This window comes from Trichosurus vulpecula, chromosome 2, assembly GCF_011100635.1.
Source record: "Trichosurus vulpecula isolate mTriVul1 chromosome 2, mTriVul1.pri, whole genome shotgun sequence".
NCBI classification, from domain to species: domain Eukaryota; kingdom Metazoa; phylum Chordata; class Mammalia; order Diprotodontia; family Phalangeridae; genus Trichosurus; species Trichosurus vulpecula.
Genome location: NC_050574.1, coordinates 293,695,761 through 293,720,564, shown reverse-complemented (window position 1 = coordinate 293,720,564; position 24,804 = coordinate 293,695,761). Strand labels below are relative to the sequence as shown.

The 24,804-nt window shown below is 38.6% G+C and overlaps 1 protein-coding gene across 1 annotated transcript in view; it reads right to left on the bottom strand.

The window, feature by feature from the left end:
- Positions 1 to 24,804, bottom strand: part of LOC118837043 (nck-associated protein 5-like) — a 155,078-nt gene that overhangs the window by 52,829 nt on the left and 77,445 nt on the right. The window contains exons 7-8 of the mRNA XM_036744069.1: positions 8,218 to 8,532; positions 5,537 to 5,673 (exon numbers count right to left, since the gene is read on the bottom strand). Coding sequence (XP_036599964.1) covers positions 5,537 to 5,673; positions 8,218 to 8,532 — 452 coding nt within the window. The remainder of the gene's footprint in view (positions 1 to 5,536; positions 5,674 to 8,217; positions 8,533 to 24,804) is intronic.

Sequence of the window (24,804 nt, the reverse complement as noted above, 5' to 3'; positions counted from 1 at the left end):
TCCTTCCTTGCTATAATATATTTTAAAAGGATATCAGAATGGGTTCTGGAATATATTCAGGACTGGAGATGACCACATTAACAGTAGTTTAGAGAGAGCAGACTTTTCCATAAACTATATATGAATTCATAGACTATTTCCTGCTCCCCAACTCCTACCCCCAAAGTTTAAGGGACACACTATTTCTATTCAACTCTTAACTGCTGCTCAGTTATGTCAATAGTTAAAAGAAAAAAAACCAGTAATAGGGACTAAACCTACTGGACAATCCATATAAAAATATACTTTAAAATTCAATCACATATTTATCAGTTTATTGCTGAAAATATTTTCATCTATCGTCATCAATCAACGTGGATGAAACACTCTAGGATGCTGGGGCAAGACATTATGAACTAAAATAAAGCCCAATTATTCAAGATATGTAGATAGGATTTCTTTGACTTTAAATAACTTTTGAAAAAGCCAAGATCCTACTCCTGGTTAGACAAAGAAGCCTTGCGCATCCCTCTTGATAGGGCTATCCCATTCAAGCCTTCCAGCCTTCTCTCAAAAATGGAACCATTTGCCTGAATGCCAAAGTAGTAAAATTAAATGAAACCAACCATTTTCCTGTTCTTTTCAAAGACAGGTTGTCATAGTTCTGTGGGTAGCATGTATGAAAATGGGCTATTCCTCTGTTGGTTTTTAGGGAATCTGCCTATTGGCCCATGAAATAGAAAACGGTGGGGATGGGGGACATGATTGCTAGCTATTGGGCTTGCACCTATGTTTTGCCTATAGCTATAACACCACTCTCCAGAAAGTCTTACCAAGTTGACTGCCAACATGATAATTTTCCCAGCCATTGAGTACAAGTATCCTAGCCCTGTCCAAGAATATATTGGTTGTCGTTCCTTAAACATAAACCTTGTTAGTATAAACTACAGAATGAATGAAATTGGCCAAATGTGCTGGAATTTGGTGCCTTGCTTGTGGTAGGTGATTGGTGAATGCTCTTTATAGGAATAAATAAATGAAATAACTGTAAACAACTTCCACATGCAATATTAAGCAAGATGGATGACATATTCTGAAGCAGGTAGATAGAGGAATAGATAAAGCAATAGACATGGAGTGAGAAGATGTGAGTTTGAATCTTTAGACACTACTAGCTCTCTGTGACTCTGGGCAAGTAATTAACATATTTATCTCAGTTTCCTCATCTTTGTTCTTTTTGTGTCATTTTTCGGTCATGTCTGACTCTTCATAACCCCATGTGGAGTATTCTTGGCAAAGATACCAGAGCAGTTTGCAATTTCCATTCTCCAACACATTTTACAGATGAGGAAACTGAGGCAAATAGTGACTTGCCCAGGGTCACACAGCTAGTAAATATCTGAGGCCAGATTTGAACTTATGAAGATGAGTCTTCCTGACTTAAAGCCTGGCACTCTATCCACTGCGCCACCTACTGCCACATTTTTCATCTTTAAAGTAGGGGTATTAATAGCACCAACTTCCTAGGGTTGTTATGATGATAAAATGAGTTAATATTTGTAAACAGCTTTGTGAACCTTAAAGTGTTGTATAAGATGTTAGCTATTTCTTTTCCTCTAAAGCTTCCCTAAATGGAGTTCTTCTACTGTATTACTCATGCCTTGGTTTTAAAGCTAAATTTCTGGCAGAAAGAAGGCTATACACCAAGCCTTTGGATGAAGAAGGCTCAAGCATATAATGTTTTCAAATATGAGTGAAGAAAAGGAAGGGAAATAGGAATATCAAGGGGAAATATCATGAACCTTGTGTTCACTTATGTCAGGCATCTTTTTACTCTTTCCATCCTTATTTGAAACTCCACTCAAATGCTCAAGAAAGCTGTAATAAGGAAGCATGTGTTCTGGCCTGTACTCTCCGAACTAGATGTAAAGACTGTGTTGGTGTTAAGTCCAAGATGGACATAGGCTTTCTCATACAGGATTTCCTTTCAGGATGTTCTTCTTTGTCAGCTAAAGAAAGCTATTTAGTGATATCACACAATCACTGAGTATTTCTATAATGCTACCAGACGAAAGTTTCAGTGGCAGTGGGAGAAAGGACCGGTCAACAGAATATTCTTATAAAGGTGGGTCATGTGGAAAAGTTAAGTGTATCAGTAAGGAAAATGAAAGAAAAAGTTCTGAACTTTGGCTGGAATTGACTATTTCAGAAAAGAGAAGAAAAACAAGTTCATTATTATACATAACTGAGTGCTCTGGCCATGATTTAACAACCACAAAATTACATTAAAAATGTAATTTTTATCGACCCATTTTACATGAACATTTAAGTTATTCCTTAATAGGAAACTTAACTATTCTTTACACAAATACTGATATTATTTTCCATCTTGGGGTACTAACTTTTTCAAATTTTCCTTTCTTTTACAAGGTAGTTTCAAATTGCCTTCAGATCCAAGAACATTCTAGAACCTGAGAGCTGACAGACAAGGAATAATTTTCAGGGTTCTCTCTCATTCTACCTTTAGTTAGACTATCATAAAATCCTAGAATATTTGAGTTGGAAAGAACCTTCAGGATCATCTACTCTAGTGCTACTAAATTGACATATAAGCAACCCAAGAACCAGTACCTTGCCCAAGGTTACACAGTATGTTATTGAAAGAATTAGGACTAGAACCCAGGTATCCTGTATCTTCATCAAGAAAGCCTCATGATGACAAAAAAGTTTCCCTTGCAAATAGAGAGTTATGAGCCAGACAATTAGGACATATGGATAGTCAAGCCCAAAGCTCTCAACCTCCAATCTTTCATTAAACAGTATGAGTCCTATGAGTTCTTGCTACTTTACTAAAGCCAGGATTTAAGAGATGTTGCTTGTTCTGAAATCATTCAATCTGTCTTTTTTCCATGTTAGTGTAGCTCCTTTGTATGATTAGCCTATCAGGACAACTCCTCAGATACATGTCAAGGTACAAAAAACAAAGTAGTGTCTTTGGGTTAGTGGGCCACTAATAAACTCAAGTCCTACCTTTGAGGTGTTACAAATACCCAGAATCCTCGTAAATTGGAAATGAATGAGAAAGACGTTGTTATTTTCCCCCTCAAATTACATGTCACATCTCATTTGAAAAAGAAAATCATAGTTGTATTTTCCAATTCTTAATTTAGTAAGCTAGAAAAAATTGAGTGATGTATAACAACTATTGCCTATCATGTCACTTAAAAATCCCTCAAGATTCACCAATGTATTTGGAAATAAAGGAACACAGATCATATTTCGAGACAGCTTTCTTTCTCCTCTCTATTGTATCTGTGAGGAGTTGCCAAGTGGATCTCTCATAATTTTTTTAATGTTTCTGAGTGAAGATTTTTCTCTGCCAATTTCAGCCCAGAGCAAAGTATAGTGAGGGAGCTTCAACCTCATAAACAGAGCCATTCATAAAAGGGAGGCTAACAAGACCAGAGCCACAGCAGTCTGACTGTAGTACAGAGTTTAGAAAGCTCTGTCCATAGCTCATTGGATGATTTAACTCACCAAATATGTAATTAAGAACTAAGTTATCTTTATAGTTATCCCTTTATTACTGAGATAACTCTATTGGGAACTCCTCTGGAAATTCCAGGCTCAGGAATAAACTCCTTACAGACAGAATGACAGTGTCAAAAGCATGGTAAAGGAAAATATACTGATGACCCTAGGCAATTTGCACGTACAATTACTCCACCCACTAATAGACTAGATCTCAGGAGGAACATGGAGCTCAAATGTAAATTCAAGAGGTTCCAGCTCAATGACAGGTATCATTAGCTGTTCCCCATATGGACAGATGCTCCCCATATGGACCCAATGTGCTCACTGTTTGTTACCTGGCTTGCTGCTCTTCATCACATGCCCTAACTTCTCCCTTCCAGTTCCAAAATCATTATTTTCATAATCCGGTTCACTGTCACTATCACTGCTACTGCTGGTGGAGTAAGTACCCACTCTGGGTACCTTGTCCTAAACAAGTAAAACAAGGCTGTTAAAGATTATGCACATAAATCCAAATGGGCAGAACATTCCATCAGAATGGGAAAAATTGCTTTTCATCTGTCACTGTGTCTAAAGAGTTCCAAATTCCATTCTTTATGCCCTCCCCTTCCCTATCTCCTCCCTCCTTCCTCCTCAAGAAGAAAAACTCTGGTGAGCTGGTCATTTGCTTCAAGATAAGTTCCCTAGCACGTTCAATTAGCAAGGTTACAAAAATGGCTAGCAAAGTAATTAAGCTATCAACCCCAAACTGCCATTGTACTGGGTGCTGGGGAGTTCCCATAGTTACCAGCTCAGCATTCTGTACATTTCTTTTAAGGGACCAACATTTCCCAAGTACCTATTATTTGTGTTCTTCTGAGCCTGATGGTTTGTTTATTTAACTGTCCTCATTAGGGACTCTTAGTACATCAAAAGGGTATTTAAGAAGGAAAAAAAGAGAAAAAAACCCACTAATTAACCTTGGGAACAAAAAAGTAAACATTGACGCAGTTTATCACTTTTCTTGGCTCAACATTTTTTTTCACCCTTCCTTACATACAGGAATATGGGGGCTAGAGGTGGGATATGCTGAGCCCTAAGGTGATAGGAGCCACCAGGAAAATAAAACTATGTTAAGAACTGGAATTGGCAAAGTAGGCATAATCTATGACCATATAGATTGTGGATGGATACACGTTGCTTGACTGAGAAGCCTTCTCTCCCTCCCAAAACACAAACACACATCTCCTCTGATTCAGAGAGGATGCTGCTGACAGTGATAACTCCATGTGTGTGGAGGTGCAGCTGAAGAGAGCTATGCCAGATGAACAGTCTTTCCTCACTGTTCACACAGGAAGATTGTTTGATTTGTGACTACAACTCCTGTCTCCAGTCTGTCACTCGTTGGGACTCTGTCTCATGCAAACAGTGGGTCTGAAGCCCATACACTCAAAGATCCCCTCCCCACCCCCCAATTATAGATGGTTGCAAGGCAGTTGGCCAGCTTGTCTGCTCCTGCAGTTTTTCAACTGTCAAATTTTTAATACTTTCATGAAAGCAAAGGACCCGATGTTGGGCCAGCTTCAGTTTTCCCAGATACAAAATGGGGACAACATGCCTGCCCTACCTATCTCTAAGAGGTGATGTAAACATAAATGAGGAGAGAAACCAAATCAATCCTGTAAGTGGTACCCTATGGAGCTTCCACAGTCCCTAAACTGTTCAGGGAAGAATTTGTGCCTTTCTGGCTTAAGAACAGTGAAAATACTCCAGGCTATTTGGAGAGAGATTATAGAAAACCAAGATGTTACTATGATTTGAATGCAGAGGGAAAGAAAGACTTTTCAATGAGATTGTAATAATGGCTATATTGTCTTCATTGGTTTTTGTTCTTTGCATTCCTCTTTGCCACCACCAGAGAATGATTTCAAACTAAAACATATAGTTTTAAAAAATGCTAAAAAACCTTTTTGTTAGAGCTTCCATATATTTTTTCATTAGGCCTACTGGTTATAGTAACATTTTCTTTCACTCTTCATCTTACCTGCTGCTGAGTCTTGGTTGTTTTGTCACTGTTCCAGTCAGGGAGATTTGTCTCATTTTCCATTGTTTTCCCAGTATATTCGAATGATGTCTGAGGGCTCAACTCTGTTTCATTTTGCCTTTGCAAGTTATTTATTCCTAAACGAAGAAATTGATATTAAAATTATGGGTCATTAGATTATAAGCTCCTTGAGGGCAGGGACTACCTTTTTGCCTCTTTTTGTATCCCCAGCACTTAGCATAGTGCTGGCTCTTGGTAAGCACTTCAGTGAAAGTTTATTGATTGGTTGAGGTCAGTGTCCATCTTACAAATATCTTTGAAAAGGAGTTGGGTGAAGACATAACAAAAATTCTAGTACTGTCAAAACTAGCTCGCTTGTCTGGCATTTTATTAACTATATCCCTACTTACCAGAAATCCTGCATACTTAGGATATAACAAAAACCACTACCCAGAATGATTCCGTTACTCCAAGGGACCCTGCTAAGCTTTGGGGACACAAAGACAAACTTGAAACTGTCTCTGTCCTCAAGGAACCTACCTTCTTCTCTTGGGAAGGGAAGCTAATACCACATGTGGACAAGTATAAGAATAAACAAAGTAAAACAAAGTGATAACTAAAGGCACTGAAAAATCCCACAGAAAGATACACCATTACAGAAAACAGACCCTAGAGATCATTATTTCTAAACCCATCATTTCACCAAAACAGGCCTAGAGAAGTTTGCTGAAAGTCATAGAAACAAATCCAAGATTTGAACCCAGGAGCTCTAGCTTTTAAGCCAATGACTTTTTTTTTAAATAAGCTTTTCTTTTTTATTCAACAAAGCTAATGTCTCTGGGGATTCTTGTCCCTGAAAACATCAGATGAAAAAATTTACTGCCTCCTCTTCTACAGATATCAAGATGAAGGTTTGTGAAAGTCCTTTCTGAAACAATCTGTATGCAAGGGGAAATTATAGTAATTGTGGTTTGAATACAACCACAAGATTTGTGCAGTGACTTCATATACTGATATGGGGAAAGATAAAAATCAATCTGAAGGCAAACATAAAACAGTAACGGAGAGCCCTCATAATAATACACATATATGTATATATGCATATACATTTATACACATACACATATAATCAGTAATGCTTCTGGAATTCAAAGGCAATTTTTATTTGGTGGAGAGAAAGGCTCAAATGGGAGAGAAGAAAACATCTGGAGAATGTGTTGACCTAACATTCTACCATATACCACTTTTTAACATCTTCTCATGACAATTTAATTAAGACACAAACCTTAGAATGCCAGTGCTGTGAATATTAGCAGGAAGATCAGAACTATCTCCCTGCTCTCCCCTTCTTATGAAGCAATTCAATGCTTGCAGTTTCTATTCAATTTGTTATAATGACAGTGTTTAATCATGGAGTCTAGTCTACAGCACGTTGCTGAATTGAGGTCACACATGTGACTATTCAAGCATGGAGCACATAATCTATAACTGAGATTTCTTCTTTGAATCTCTGGAAGCTGTGCCATTAATTAACTGCATTTATTTTTTTGAAAAAAATAATATGCATTAAAATCCTCTTAAGTGGGGCTTTGGGTTGAAATGAGCAGAAGAGTTTGTAGTGAAGCAGAGGAGTTTTTGCATTCTTGTAGAAGGGCAAGATTCTGTTTAGGGAATATTGCAGTCAAATTTACTCAAAGACATATAATTAAAGGCTTTCTCTTCTAATTTCTCGCAAACCTATGATGCAGTCTATATTTGTAGTTCCATTTTAATCACCAAATCATGGGTGAAACTCTTCAACCTAATACTTCACTTCATTTGCTGACTAGATACAATTACTTGTGTGAGGAATGCATCATAAACCATACAAGTTAAAAATCATTTAGTGTCACCCTGGGTTGCAATAAATATGTTTAATCTGTAGTGTGTGATGAAAAAACTTTGAACCTTAAGCTACTCCTGCCTTTAATCATAATAGCTGGTTTCAGTTGACTGCAACTTCCCATGGAACTACATACTTTGGGAAGCTCCAGTTTCACTCAATTGCAGCTAATGTTATAATCACTGCTGATACATCAAAACAAACCTTTTATGATCTAGCATATAAATATATTTGTACAGGATAGGAAAATGTCAGAAGACATATGTTTATAGTTAGAGGGCAAACAACATTTGAGTTAAACTTATGTCCTGAACCCAAACTGTTCCAAATTCAGTGTTCAGTTCCGTAAATAAAGATACATATGTATGTGTGTGTATATTTCTCTCTCTTTTTATCCATCCATCCATCCAAACATCTATCCATCCACCCATCCACCCATCGATTCATGTATCTCTCTATGTTTATACTGTGTATATAATGTTTTACTCTTGTATGGTAGAAACAAATACCAAGTTTTTATTTAATGGAAGAGATTTTATTTTCCTTAGAAACAAGTGGCATGACCTTATGCAATCCATTTTATTTTACCTTCTAGACTATAGCTAAATTTTCTGAGCATCAACATTTCCATCTGGTCTAGGTCACCTACTTGTTCACCTCAGACAAACATACTGGGAACCTTTTCTGCCACATATTTTACATTTTTGTCAACGACTGCATTATTATGGTATATCTGCTAATAACACCAGACACCAGGGCAGGAAAGCAACATAATTTGAAAGGTAATTGGCATTTTTACCTGAGGAGGCTGGTTTGGGGAGGCGACTTTGAAAAGGTCGAATACCTTTGGCAGTCATGACGGGATCAGATGTGGAATGAACAATGATGCTTTCTAAGGAGCCCTGACTATTTGCTGCAGAAGGCACTTCTCGTTCGAGGGTTTTGGCTTTGATGGGGGGAGCTGAAGGAAGGGTTTCCTGGAGAGACAGGAAGGGTTTTGATTCCACAGGGGTGTCTGGTTTGCATGCATGCCGTCCAGTGGAACGATTTCCCGAGTCTGGGAGTGGGAAGGTTCCTATCCCACTGTCCAATGTTCTCATCTGGCAGCTAGACTCTAAAATAAAACAGAATCGTGTGATGAGGAAGGTCAAGACAAAAAGAAACAGAACTGAAACACAGCGAAAATGATTGCTGGGGGGTAAGGGGCACCTAAGACAAAAGCCTTTCAAGAAAGAAAAATAATTAATATTCAGAAAATAATTTCAGTTGTAAAATTTATTTCCATTGTGATGTACATGAAGTATCCCTTTATGGGAACCTTCCACTCAAAGCATATTGAGGAAGTAAAGCCAAACGACAGTAAAGAAATAAGACTTTTTAAGGTTCTCAGTTTTTCTACAGAAAAGGAAAATTACTTGGAGAACATAAAGTGTTTTGTATTCCCCTTTTGTGATCTTGGGAAAAAATGTTGTATCTACCAATTAGATAAAACATCATTAAAATAGAGATGATAGCTAGGTCTAAAGACAAATTAATTTGCTGTATGAATAAAAATAATTGTATTCTTTTTACCTAGATTATTATTAACCATATAATCAAATTTATTGCATCCTTTGGCCTTCTTTCATTTGCCTCATCAAGACAAGTAATTCCTGTGTCATGATGTTTTGCCCTAAACTCTTCCTTTTTCTTTGAAAAAAATTTTCATATATATATATATATATATGTACATACATACATACATATATACATACATATGTGTGTGTACCTGTGTTTCACTTTGCCCCAACTATTTAAGGATTCGTTGATTCATCAGTTTCACAGAGGTATAACAATCTGAGCCAACGGAGATCATACCTTCTCAACAACTTAATAGATTGTCTTTAATTGTAGTTGAAATAGAGAAATGCAAATTAAATGAACTACCAGACTGGCTAAAATAACAGAAGAGGAAAATGACAAATGTTGGACAGGATATGGAAAAATTGGGACAGGAATACATTGTTGGCATATGAACCAATCCAACAATTTGGTAGAACAATCTGGAATTATGCCCAAAGAGTTATATATCCTTTGACTTAGCAATACTACTATTAAGTCTGTCTCCCAAGGTGATCAGGGCAAAAGAAAAAGAACCTATATGCTCTAAACTATTATAGTAGCTCTCTTTGTGGTAGCAAAGAATTAGAAATTGAGAGGATGTCTATCAATTGGGGAATGGCTAAACAAGTCGTGGTATATGATTCTGATGGAATATTACTGTGCTATAAGAAATGGTGAGCAGGTTGATTTTAGAAAAAAAAATGGAAAGACTTGCATGAAATAATGAAGAGTAAAATGAGCAGAATCTAGAGAATGTTATATACAGTAACAGCAATATTGTTAGAAGAATAATTGTGAATGACTTCCAGGTGTGGGGAATCTGCAGTCTCAAGGCCACATGTGACCCTCTAGGTTCTTAAGTGTGACCCTTTGACTAAATTCAAACTTCACAGAACAAATCCCCTTAATAAAAGGATTTGTTCTGTAAAAATTGGACTCAATCAACAGGCCACACCCAAGGACCTAGAAGGCCACAAGTGGTTTCCTACCCCTGGAACTATTCTCAGTATTATAAATATTCAAATCAACAACAAAGGGCCTATGAAGGAAGATGCTATCCACTTTCAGAGACATAACTAAGAGAAGTATGCATACTATGCTTTTACAGGGAGATGGTTCAGATCTTACAAAATATAACAAAAATTAAATTAAATTGAAAACTTAAAAAAAAAGATTCCCCCCTTCCAAAGAGTTGCAGTTGAAAAGAGCTCTAGGGGCTAGGTGGCTCAATGTCAGTCAATAAACTTTTTATTAAGCACCTACTATGTGCTGGGCACTATACTAAACATGGGGGTTACAAAAAAGGCAAAAAAGCCCTTGCTTTCAAGTAGCTGGACCCTGAGTCAGGAAGACCTGAATTCAAATCTGGCCTCTGACATTCACTAGCCATGTGACCCTGGGAAAATTATCTAACCACTATCTGCCTTGATTTTCTCATCTGTAAAATGGGGACAATAATAGCTCCTACCTCCCAAGGTTGCTGTGAGATTCAAGTGAGAAAACATATGGAAAGTGCTTTGTAAACCTTAAAGTGTTATTATCATTATTACTCTGAATCTCTCTTAACTTCGCTAGGCCAGCCTTCAAACAACACACAGTTTGTCACTAGTCCAGCACTTGAAGATTTCCAGCTCTATAAGGTTGGTGAGTTTGTGTGATTAGAATCCAGGGTCATCTCCATGTTACAATGAAACATGAAAAGAGGACTTCATTGATGGTTGTTTTACCTTGCCAAACATGTTATATTCACAGAAATACATATGTGTTGATGCATACAGTAGACATATACCTACATACATGTAGTAATATCCAAAATATAATTACAAATTTAACTTCCCAAATGATGACCTTTTTTTGTCCTGAGTCGCTAGGTTAGTCACTTTAAAGACCTAGGTATCATCTAAGAAGAACCCTGGATAGAAAAAACCCTTTGAATGAAGCATCTTATTTCATAGGCAAACTAGGAAAATGTAGTATTTGAATTGCTTGAGCTATCTTGAATGACATTTAAAAAATGATGATCTTTAAAAAAAAATGAATGTGAGCTCCTTAAGGGCAGGGAACCATATTTTTGCATTTCCAGCCTTTAGTACCGTACATGGCACATAAATGTATGTGGGTTGATTGATTGAAAGTGGAAAATCAACCATTTATTTGCTTTGTAATTACTATGTGCTCAGCCTGGTGCTAGGCACCTTGGGACATATAACAACAGTGTAAGACCTAGTCCCCAGCCCTTGAGACACTTACAGTCAATTAAGGAAAGAAGGCTAGCTCACACAAAATAACAATGAACACCACAAACAGAATATAACTGAGTGCTCAGATATGTGTCGCAGACTGTAATTGCTATAGAAATAAAGAGAGGAAGAAGGGAGATCTGTGGGGGCTGAGAGGATTACACCTTATGGACAAGGTGGGACTTGACCTGGAACTTAAAGGTTAGAAGGGATTTAGGGAAAGGGGAGGGGAGGGGGAGAAGGGGGCATTCTTAGGCGAGGAGATGAAAGGCTGGAACATAAGGCTAGGTGGCTAGGGACTAAATGAATAAAATATGTTCCAGGATAGTGAGGAGATGAGCTTTACTAAAACAGCAGGGGATGTGATGGCTGAGAATGCAATGGATGACATTGGCTTCTTTGATGTCTGACCAAGCTCTAAGTGCTCTGCAGTGCCTGCTTCAGCCCTGTTCATGGCTTTTGGAACAAATTATTCTTATTCACCCATTCTCCCTACAGAAGTTTTCACGTACTTGGGGTAAACATCCCCCTAACTCACCAATCGGTTTGAGGTCCCCTGGTTACCCTTAACCTAGTTTAGCCCCTCTGCTGAGACGGTTTACCAGTTGGTGTGGCTGCTGCCTATTCTACAGCTTCTTGGAACCACAGACGAGGGTTGAGCATCAGGTAGACTAAAGGGCTCAGCAGTGCTCACACCAGGAGTGCTAGTCCCAAGCTCAGAGTATGGGATCTTTAGCAGAGGATGTTAGCTCACTTAAAGCTCACATTCTCCAAAAGTCAAGTGCCCATAAGGAGTGATTAAGATGAAGCAGAGGAGATTATGGGAGGAGGCAGCAGACAAGTGCACAATGTAAAAAAGACTGCCTCTGGAGTCAGAGAATCCTTCCTCTAATGCTTACCTGTGTGAAAGGTGGAAAAACCAGGAAACTGCCCTGTGCCTCAGTTCTTCATCTATAGAATGAAGCAGCTGGACTGACTCTAATGTCCTTCCCAGTTTTAGACTATGATCTGATATTGACTAAACTATTCTCAGTTATCTGGTTATGGATCATATATTCTATGTATTATCGAAAAGTGGTCTGATAATGGGATTAGTCTCAGGGAATTACAGAATATGAGTTTTGTGAAGTCCAAGGGTGAGGTTCAACAGAATTCTGAACTGAATCAATCAGGAGGACGGACTAGATGTGAAGAAAGTCTAGACATGCCCTGAATCAATTGATCAATGAACAGCATTTCAACTAGGTGAAGAAACTCGGTCATGCCCTGTGGGTCTCCTATAAAATATCAAGTCAATTTGAAACCTAGCACTCGATTACCTGGCAGTTTAGAGGAGACAGTCATTCCAGCTAAGCCTCTGTGAGAGAATTCCTTGGGAGGAGGGGAGAGGAAAGAGACAAAGACTCATCTCTTCCTCCTCCTCCTTGATCAAAGAGAGCCTTTATGAACTTTGGAAGGTTGGAGGATTTAGGCTTCTCATCATGCCTCTCCCAGCATCCCAGGAAATGACTGGCAGCAGTGTCTCCATTGAACAAAATGGACACACTGAGGAGCACGCAGCTTCAGAACCCTATAGGAAGTTCAGCAGAAAGCTATCCAGTACCCCAAAGGATTCCACAAAGGAGAAAAAAAAGATTTCCAATAATCAATGGCTATTAGTTGACTTCTTTGCCAAAGGAGCTCTATAAGCTTGAGCCTGTTTTTTACTATACTCTATGTACTTGTGGGAAACTATATTATAGACTTTGGGGGGGGGGAAGAATTTTGTACCAACCTGTTGTTACATTACAATTCTTCTTTATTTTTTACCATAAAAAGTGAATTAAGTCTGGATGGCTGATAATGATGAAAGCACATCAATGGGAGATTGAGCTATAACTTTCGAAATCTGCCCCTCAGCAACTGAGGGTCTCTTATGATGCCAAGTGGAAAAGCAGGTAGCTACCCTCTGAGGACTCCTCCTGCCAGTGGGAATTTGGGAGAGTAGCTCTAGAACCTGTACTACAAAAGGATCTTAAAGAATACTAGTCTAGCTCTCTCATTTTACAGATGAGAAAACAGGTCCTCAAAGGGAAAATCGATTATGCTGGTATATGTCTGGCAATTTTTCTGAGAGTAGGTAGTACAAGAGCACCCGAAGTTTAGCATGCGACAGAGTAGCCTGCACCTCAAGGTCATCGGGGCACATTCCCAGTTTGGGATGTGGTAACAGAGAGGGGTGATGGTCAGAGAGAAGCAAAGGAGGACTCTGGTCTAATTTTGATCTTCTATTGAGGGTGCCAGACTTTACTAGAATCCATCCATTCAAAACATTCCTTCTCTCTCAAACTAGAAAACATGCACTCTAGTTACAATGGTACCTGGAAAGACAAAAAGAAATGATTGTTATTCATAGACTCCCAGAAAATTGTGTGCACTGCCATCAGGCTCAGAGAGAACCTGCTATTAAAGCCCGTTTTTGTTACTAAAAAAATTCAGATGCTTAAAGTAGTGAATGTGAAGGACTCTTCTGTAGGTAACTCTGAAATGAGGTACAGGAAGTCATTCACAGTCTCTGACTACATATGCCAAGTTTCACCCTTAAGCACATTTTTTTCCTCCTGAAGATATAAACCTCTGGAAATAGGAGTTTATATTGGAAATGCTGACATAGTCTTTATAGAGTTTCCTGAAGGTGCTGTAGCATTCCTGTAGTTCATGAAAAACATTCAAACTCAAAAAATGTGGGATATTATGCTTTTGAAGGCAGTTTTTCTTGGGAAATTGAAGGGAGTCATAAGATAATCACATAGCCAAAGCTGGGGGGACTGAACTCTAGTCATAAACCCTTCTTGTATCCTGAATGAATTTATTAAATTCCTAATCTTACCAAGTGTATAAGTTCGTATTTGTGGCTGGTGAGTTCAGTAGGCTAGACTGGACTAATGAAGTAAAGGTCATGGATTGGGTCTCTGTATGGGTCAGTAGGTTTTATACTGCTCCATCACCACAGACTAGACCTTTAGCCCTAAGCAACTATCTTGAGAATGTATTGTCAGAAACTGTCTCTTTCTGTCTTTCATTCCTCATTCCAGGGAGATACTTTATTTATTTATTTCATTTATTCCTACCTACATGCTCTAAGCTAGCCATGGTTAGGATTCACTCCTCCTTTAATAGGAAAGGAATATGTTTCTGGGATTAGGAACTATCAGTACTGGGGATTTGTGGGTTAGAGAAAAGTCTAGACTGGGAATACATGGACTTGAAGACTAGATGGAGCTAGCTGTATGGGGCAGAAATTTGGAAAGGATCTATCAATGGGTACTATTAGTAAGCTTAGACATGTGTAGAAAGGCTAAAGAAAGCTTGGTCCTAGGAAATAGGTGGATATTCAGGCAGACAGAAATTCAATATCAGGGAGATCCAGCAAGAGGCAACTAATGAGTGAGTAATCCATCAGGCAGGCAGAGGACAGTGTCATGGTGGCATAGTGATAGGCATTGATTTGGCAGAAGTTCAGGAAAACAGACAGCATCACAGATGTCTGGAAATAGGCAATGGAGACCAATCTCTTGGGCTTGGGCTCATGGACCTGTCTGCAATCGTTGGAAAGACTAGTGAGGATATAGGGAGAACTGAGGAACAGGTTAGGGTACCAAGATAGAAATTTGGGCATGATAGAGTGACAGGCAAAACTAGTTTTTGTAATAAGGGTAAGTGAGGAGTTTGCTCACAGGTGACACATTGGGTAAAGAGCTGACCTTGGAATCAAGACCTGAATTCCAATCTGGACACGCACTAGCTGGGTGACCTTGGGCAAGTCAATTAAACTTTATAAACTCAATTTCTTTAGGTCTAGACAGAAGGTAATAGTATCATTTATGGAATTGTTGTGAAGATCAAACAAGATGATTAAAGTACTTTGCAGCTTTAAAGTGCTATATAAATGCAAGCTATAGTAATGATAACAAAATATTACTATTAGTAATAACTGAGACAAAAGGCTAGAGTGGGACCTTGTGAAATAGACGCTGAGCCATCTGAGCTATTTATCTTTCCATACTATTTAAGTATTTGATTGATGTCAGAATCTAATATGGGGCTAAGTCTTAAGGTGGGGGTTGAGTTGACCTATTTGGATAAATGAAGGGGGCAAAGAGCCACGATAGTTCATAAACTCAATATGAGAGTTGGAGGGGACCTTGGAGGTCATTTAGATCGGTGATTATAATTAATGCCAGCTGCAGGAAACAAATTATCAGAGTTTTGTTATGTCCCCTTGCTTGTCCTGACCCTCATACATGATTTAGGCTTTAACTCTAGCTTGTCTGTCCTGTTCTTTTAAACTACTCTGACCTCTGATTCTCCTCCTATTCCTGTTCCTAATTTCCTCTGGATTTCAAAACCATCCCCTCTCTACCCCTGGAACTTCCCTCAGTGTCTGGGGCCTCTCAACCTATTCACCATAGAACATCCCTCTTGGGGCAGCTAGGTGGTGCAGTGAATAGAGCACTTGCTCTGGCATCAGGAGGACCCGAGTTCAAATCCAGCCTCAGGCACTTGACACACTTACTAGCTGTGTGACCTTGGACAAGTCACTTAACCCCAATTGCCCTGCCTTCCCACTTAAAAAAAATAGAAAAAAGAACATCCCTCTGTGATAACTTTCCTCCTTCTTCCTTTGGTGAGTTCCTCCTGGAGCCTCCATTTTGTAGAGAGGCCATGGAAGGCTTGCCTTCATTTTCCTCCCAGCTCTGTTCCTGACTTCCTATGGACTACAGTAAATTCATTTCCAGCCCACAAACTTTGTTTTTCAGCTCCCTTTTGTGTATTGTCTACCCCACCAGAATGTAAACTCCTTGAGGGCAGAGACTGTCCTTACTTTTTGCTTGTACTTGTATTTCTAACTCTTAGCATATTGCCTGGTACATAGTAGGTGCTTATGGCTGAGTTTCTCCAGTTTTGCTCTTTGCTCTATAGCCAAAAGCCACTGCCATTTCCAGCACTTCTTAAACTGAAGAGGTCACAAGTGGAAAAAGTTTAAGAAGCCCTGTTCTATACCCTAGAGTGATAGCAGGTATGACTTTGGTCATAAGGGGGATAAAGGAAATGCAAATTCTTCACCACTGCCAGAAACAGTTTATGTTCTACTGGTAGGCAACAGGGGATAAGGAAGAGGGATAAGGAGGATTCTCCTTATATATGGAAGATGACTATAAGTTGATTCCAACCACAAACTACTTTTACTTTTAGAGTGGGGAAGGACCTCCAGTCATCTCCTAACTGTAAGGTTTTCAAATTCGTCAAACTGCACCTTCGTAGGGTCAGAGTTCAAGAACTTCCATAAAACAGGCTGAACTCACATGTATAAATTTATCTATAATTGAATACCTACTCTGTGCAAAGGCTATTGTAGGTTCTGAGGGAAATAAGAAATGGGGACGGTCCTCGAGGAGCTATTAGTATAATTGGGGAGATCAGAGACACACATGTGAAACAGTAAGTAACCATATAAGGTAAGATGGCTAAGGCTCCACATAATTTCACAAGACTGTAGGAGGGAGAAATCACTGTGAGCTGGAGCAATCTAAAAAAAACTCACAGAGGAGTTTAGAACTGATCTGTGAACTGAAGAATAAGTAGGAGGTGGATAGGGAGTTTATAAATTTCATTTGTAATGTTTTTCTCCACGATGAGTAGTCTTTCCACACAATAAAATGTCAGTCAGTCAGTCAACAAGCATTTATTAGTGAAATCATTGACTGAAGACTTTCTCATAGTCACTTGTATAAGGCTTCTTATTGGTATGAATCCTCTGATGTTGAATAAAGTTTAAGCCATTATGTAAATATCTTCCACAATCATTAAATTTATAAGGTTTCTTTCCAGTAAGAATACAACTATTGAGTAGAAAGAATTTTTCCAGATAGAAGAAGCTATGTGAATAAAGTCAGGAGTAAAAGTTAGATCGATTATCCAAAGACAGTCCACTGTTGCTACCCATCTCTACTTCCATCTCAAACTAAAAATACTTATCAAATATAGGATAACTTAGAGACTACTAGATAAGTGTTCTATTGCCTTCTAGAGGAATTTGACCCAGTCTGGTTAGTTACTTATAGCAGAGCTCTCCAAATTCTTTTAATTATTCATTCTATTGGTAAAAAAATCTTTAAAAATGAATTTTGAGAATATGTATATGTTTACTTATCTATAAATAAAATACCTGTATCCCTGCATTGTAATAATCATGTGTATTATGAAACTTATATAAATTAGAAATTTTGAAGGATGAAACAGCACTGAAATATTGGATCTCAGAATCAATAGAGAAGTACTGGAAATTATTGAGTAGAAGATTGGCATCCACAGTCAGACCTGCAAATTAGGAAAATTCCTTTGGCAGCAGTTTGGAGAAGAAATTTGAGGAATGAGATTCAAGTCAGAGAGACAAATTGAAGGTTATTAAAATAGTTCAGATAAGAGGTAATGAGGACCTGAATTTGATGGCTGTGTGAGCAGAGAAGAGAACAGCTGAAAGAGAAATAGAAGAGACAGAAAGAAGATTGCAGATGTAAGGTGAAGGAAAAGGAGAAGTCAAGAGTGACACTCAGATCCTAAATCTATAGAACTGGAAGGACAATGGTACCCTCAACTTTAGTAGGGAAGTTAGGAAGAAGAGTTGGTTAAGGGGAAGTGATGATATAATGAGATCTGTAACACAGTTCACAAACTGACTATGCAACCTCGTCCCTTGCAACTTATTCTGCCTCACCAAAAATGAAAAAGGGCTGAATGGGGCTCTTACTCTTTGGTTATTCATTGCCTTGAGCACAAAATGATGGATGAAAAAGCATTTATTAAACACTATGTTCTTAGCATAGTGTTTGGCTGCCCTCAAGAAGCGTGCCTTCCAGTAAGGGAAGATAAAGCACAGAGTATTTTTGGTTAGTATGTTACAGGAATTGGGAGTAGGATCACAGAGGAGTAGATTGACAGACTTTCTCCATAAAAGAGTTGATTTGATCATGATTGCAGAACTAGGGAGAAGGGGTATTTGAAAAGCAGCAAAGCTGTTAGTGAGACTGTCCTGAAGACTTCTGGAGAGTAGTGAGTGAAATGAAACATGACTCTGGTCTACCTGAATTATTAGGTCAGGTGAAGCACTTACTTATTTAGGACAGGATGGCCTCATGGATGAGTTTTCCAGAGCTAAAAGAATTAAAAGCTACAAAGACATCTGGGCAACAGACTATATGGTGAAGCATTTTGTTTTCATAGCTGTAGATGCCTGGTTAGGTTATATCATCGCCTTAAGGGCCAATGCCCAGAAAAAGCCATGGGAGGCCAAAGGTGGAAAGGCACGGAGTAAGGTAGCATTAAACAACAATGGATGAAGGGGTGGCATAGTTATGTTAGGTACAAGTCTGTGATTGGCAACTGGGGTATGGTGGGATGCAACTCATCTGCCCATTTTCTGAGTACTTAATCACACAGTCCTTCAGTTTATGCTGCTAGCTCCCCCTTTGGAGATCAAACTAAGAGGGAAGAAATTCTTTTCTGAACCAGTGAAAAACTATGGAATATTTAAATAGAAATAAAGTCTTTACTTTGACTCCCATGGGATAAGACTAGAAAACTGTAGCATGCACGAACTGATATAGCATGGAAGGATTATCTCTGCCATTTCAATGGTGTTTAGTCACTACTCATGAATACTCTTGCAAGAGGCAGTGAGTGCTTCCTTGTCACACTGCCCCCAACCCCATATATTAAAAGATCAGCCTGGGTCATCACCTTCAGGCAGCGAGGTAGCATATGGATGGAGCACTGGGCTTGGAATCAAGAAGACTCATCTTCGTGAGTTCAAATCTAGCCTCAGACACTTACCAGCTGTGTGAACCTGAACAAGTCACTTAACCCTGTTTGCCTCAGTTTCTTCTTCTGTAAAACAAAAGCTGGAGAAGGAAATGATGAACCATTATCTTTGCCAGAGTCAGACACCACTGAAGATTGATCAGGGTCACCACCTTAGCATCTCATTTTTGAAAGGGCTCACTCTACCTGAAATAGAGTACTAATGAATAACACAACTAAACATGAATTAATAACGACTAAAAGTTTTTGGTGAGCCTGCTTCAGGGAATAGATGATATTTGTATGTAATTAGTAGTATCCGCTAATTTACAAACACTTTATATTTTGTAGTATTTAGACCAAGCTGTTTTCTTAACTATGCTTCTGGAAGTTTGGTTCACCTTATCATTTCACTGAGCAAATTATCTCTTTCAAAGATAGTATGAAGGGAAAATTCGGCCTAGCCATATATCAATAATCACAAATTCCTAAATCAGTGGAATCAGTGTTAAAGAGGTGCTTGTGTGTCTACAAGACATGTCGCAAATTGCTCCTCAGCCTTCTTCAAATCAACGTCCTCCAACTTCCTTAACCTTTTACCATAGGAACTATTTTATAATGCTGTAATTATTTTCACTGTGTTTCTTCTTACATAAACTAATTCATCTATCCAGAAGAATTTTACAAGTTAAACCAAGAATACTGGACCTTCTAAATACAATTAATAAAAAGATATAAATAAATCAAGGTCCTGTGATTCTAAAGGTGTGGAAACTCCCTCTTCTGAGGCAGATTGTAACTCAAAATTTATAACCTTAGGTGTTGCCTGTGGCAACCTCAGAGAAGCTGTGCTTTTCATACAGTTAGTTAAGTGTTAGGCAACATTTGAACTCAAGTCTTCATGGCTCCATGTTCAACACCCTTATTTATTATTCCATACTGTCTCTCTTTATGATCTACATGAGATCAATTAAATTGTATTTTCAGAACATTTCATAGGAAAGGGACAAAAGAGTAAGATCTCTCATTGTGAAGAACTATTTCCTCTTCCTGAAAAACTGTAATAGAGGTATATAAGTACCACTCCAAAATGATTTCATGCTGCAGTTAGCCCTGGGAAACTTTTGTCCAGTGGTCTGGTTTTCTGGAAAGCATTTCGTTGTTCACAGGCTGTTGTGAGAGTTCCAGGAGGTCAATGATGCAAATGCTGTGATGGAATCTCAGGTATAGTTGCCTTATACCCGATCCTGTATCAGACTGATTACTGTGCTGGCAAGATGCCTTGTTAAGCAACCACTCTTGGCTACAATATTCCCTGGTGGACAGTCAAGCAACTAGATTAATGAACTCCTGCCAACTGTAGAGCGTGGGGCTAGATGGTCGGTGGAGTTAAAAAAAACCCAGAGAAGATACTGACCATCCTGAGGAAGCTAAATATTGACCTGTGTTGATAATAACAGGCTCTTTCTCTAGTGACCTTAAGAAAAAGGAGGGAAACACCAGAACACTAAAATTTCAAACTATATTTTGACTTGGAAACTTTCATCGTGTCTACAAAAAGTTCCAGCAAAGCACGCAAGAGATGATATTGCATAGCCTGTTAGCTTCAAAGGGAGAACCTCTTGCGGACGATTGTTTTTTTCCCCCAATATTCACGCCAAATTACTAATGAGCTCTCTCTTCTCTTTTATAATATGATTTCCTGTGTAAATAAGTTTTTGTAAGATTGTTCTGTAGGTTCATAAACATCTTTAGGTTACATGTGGTATTGGCAAGAGGAACCTAAGACTACAGATGGTAGAACAGAATTCTTTATTTGCACATCCTTCTCTTCGTTTGCAGGATGGAGCCAAGCTAAAGAACTAAGTTTTAAAAAAAATCAATGTCAATTCTGTGTATATTATTCATTCTAGCTTTTTTCCATAAGTGTATCTAATTAGCCAAAGAAGAGGAAAGCCTAACATTGATCTTTAGAATCAGAAATTTAACCAATACAGGGTATCATCCAGTGGTTGAAATAAGAAGATCTGGGTGGTGGGTGATAGCTTTAGAATGGATGGGGATGTGTAAACTCCAAATTCAATTGGATTAAGGCCTCCTCTACTTTGAATACTGATCATGGCAGAAAATACACACATACTAAAAAATAGGCAATTACTTTATAAGTACCTTAACACTCTTGGCCAAAGAAAGACTGGGAGAGATAGGGAACCTTCTTAATAGAAGTAAAATCATGAGAGGGAAAATACAGCAAAGCAGTATATGAAGGGTCTGTGATTGTGTCAACCTACAGAACTCCCATTCCTAACCTTATGCAGATAGGCAACTTATCTATAATTTACTAGTTAAGTCCTAATGAATTGCTTGAAGCACGTGGAAGTTCAGTGACTTGTTCAGGCTAATATAGCTGATAAGTATCTGAGGTGGAAATTAAACCTACATACTCCTAACTCCAATCCCAACATTCTTTCTGCTGTATCATGTTACCACTATGAAATCAGAGAATGAATATATGAAATAACACTGAAGAAAAAGACAGAGAAACCTGAAGCTTCTCTGTAAAGGATTGTGTTCCTATCTTATGTCCCACCTTGTATAAAGTGCTAATTTTTCGTAAGAACATAGGTGCCGTACTAGATCAAACTCTTGTTTCACCCAGTACAATATTTTGTTCTGCAGAAGGGTTTATGTTGTCATATAAACTTGAAAAGGCTAGCCGCAGATCTGCCTCTAGATGCCAATCATGAATCTACTATTTGTGAATTTATGTAAACCTTGACCCTAGTTACATTTGCTGCTCCTATTACCCTGTAGAATATACTCTCACTGCTCAAAATACTACTCTATTTTAAAATTTATTTTAAAAGTATCTCTTCCAAGTTTTTGAGTGATGCCAGTCATATAGGGTGGGTTTATTCACTCTTTCTATGCCCTTTCTTATTCTATCAAATCTGAGCATCTCTTCGCTCAGCTTTCATTTTTTAAATTAAAGAATTTTATCCTCTTTGGGAAGGGGGGATGGTGGTTGGGATTATGTCTTCACATATAAGCTCTTTAATCTGTGTGTTCATTATACTTACCCTTCCTAGACTGTCTTCAACTAGTCTTATTTTGAAGAGCAATGACCAAGAAGGTAAGTAGGAAGGAAGGAAACAAGCATACTTGCATGGAATATTGTAGGTATTTTATAAGAGTAGCACAATGCCTTTTGTACTATTTTCAATACTTTGCCTTTTTTGGTCTTTTGTGGAGCAGCAAAGTAGGCTGGTGCCTTCAGGAAGAGTCCTACAATGACTCTTGGGGGTCTCCTGCTTGGCTAACAATTGATGGTTCAGAATTCATTATTTTATAACTATTATAGAGATCATTTTCCTGCAAATATATTACTTTCTACTAGCTCACATTAGCACTTATTTGCTACTTTTCTGCCCACACACCTAGACTTGAAGTTTTTCAGCCACTTATTCTCATCAATTTGGCATTTCACCATCTGAAAGTGCTTAATTTCTTTGCAAACTTGGAAAATTCACCGTGCATTACTTCAATTAAATTCAATTAAATTTGTCCTTAATCCAATCCCAATGGGACTCCACAGTTGACATTCTTCTATCAAGAGAAATACTTGTGGGGGGCAGAGCCGTGATGGCAGCTGGAAAGCATGGACTTGAGTGAGCTCCCCACTAGGTCCCTCCAAACATCTATAAAATGGCTCTGAACAAATTCTAGAACTGCAGAACCCACGAAATAGCAGAAGGAAGCAGGGCTCCAACCCAGGACAGCCTGGATGGTCACTGGATAAGGTCTATAGTGCACGAAGCTGGGAGCAGAGTGGAGCACAGCCCAGTGTGGGCGGCGGCAGGACCAACCAGACCAGGACCGGGCGGAATACACCGTAGCACCCTGAGTCAGTGAGCTGTGGCCGTTACCAGACTTCTCAACCCACAAACACCAAAGACAGCAGAGAAAGTTAGTGGGAAAAGCTGCAGGAGACAGAGTGAAAAGAGTTCGTGGTTCACCACCACCCCAGGGGCAGCAGGGGTGGTGCCGCTATAGAACAACAGCTGCAGTTGCTGGTAGGAGGAACTAAGTGGCAGATCTGAGAGGGAGTGCAGAGCCTGCTTAACATCTGAGTCATGGTCTAGGTTGGTGGTTCTTGGGGGAGGAGGACTGCTGGTGTGTCAGAGCTGGCTGTATAGAAATGGCTCTGAAAACAACAGCGCATCCCCTCAAGCTTGGAACAAAGTACTCTCTAATCTACAAGCAGTCATACCCCTAAGAAAAACTTAAGGGTCAAGTAGTTGGCTGGGAACATGGCCAGGCAGCAAAAACAGACTCAGATTCAGACTCAGACCTTGGAATCTTTCTTTGGTGACAAAGAAGACCAAAACACACAGCCAGAAGAAGTCAAAAAAGTCAAAGAACCCACATCAAAAGCCTCCAAGAAAAACATGAATGTGTCTCAGGCCAGGGAAGAGCTCAAAAAGGATTTGGAAAAGCAAGTTAGAGAAGTAGAGGAAAAATTGGGAAGAGAAATGAGAATGATTCAAGAAAACCATGAAAAACAAGTCAATGAATTGCTAAAGGAGGCCCAAAAATACTGAACAAAAGAACACCTTAAAAATAGACTAACTCAAATAGCAAAAGAGCTCCAAAAAGCCAATGAGAAGAATGCCTTGAAAGGCAGAATTAGCCAAATGGAAAAGGAGGTCCAAAAGACCACTGAAGAAAATACTACCTTAAAAATTAGATTGGAGCAAGTGGAAGCTAGTGACTTGATGAGAAATCAAGATATTAGAAAACGGAACCAAAGGAATGAAAAAATGGAAGACAATGTGAAATGTCTCATTGCAAAAACCACTGACCTGGAAAATAGATCCAGGAGAGATAATTTAAAAATTATTGGACTACCTGAAAGCCATGATCAAAAAAGAGCCTGGATAGCATCTTTCAAGAAATTATTAAGAAGAACTGCCCTGATATTCTAGAGCCAGAGGGTAAAATAGAAATTGAAAGAATCCACTGATGGCCTCCTGAAAAAGATCCCAAAAAGAAAACTCCTAGGAATATTGTTGCCAAATTCCAGAGCTCACAGATCAAAGAGAAAATATTGTAAGCAGCCAGAAAGAAACAATTTGAGTATTGTGGAAACATAATCAGAATAATACAAGATCTAGCAGCTTCTACATTAAAGGATTGAAGGGCTTGGAATATGATATTTGGCAGGTCAAGGATTAAAACCAAAAATTACCTACCCAGCAAAACTGAGTATCATGCTGCAAGGCAAAATATAGACTTTCAATAAAATAGAGGACTTTCAAGCTTTCTCAGTGAAAAGACCAGAGCTGAATAGAAAATTTGACTTTCAAACACAAGAATCAAGAGAAGCATGAAAAGGTAAACAAGAAAAAGAAACCACAAGGCACTTACTAAAGTTGAACTGTTTTGTTTACATTCCTACATGGAAAGATGATGTGTATGATTCATAAGACCTCAGTATTAGGGTAGCTGAAGGGAATATACATACATACATACACACACACACACATATATATATATTATATATATATATATGTATATATATATGCATATAGACAGAGGGCACATGGTGAGTTGAATATGAAGGGATGATACTTAAAAAAGAAAATCAAATTAAGGGATGAGAAAGGAATATATTGAGAGAGGGAGAAAGGGAGAGATAGAATGGG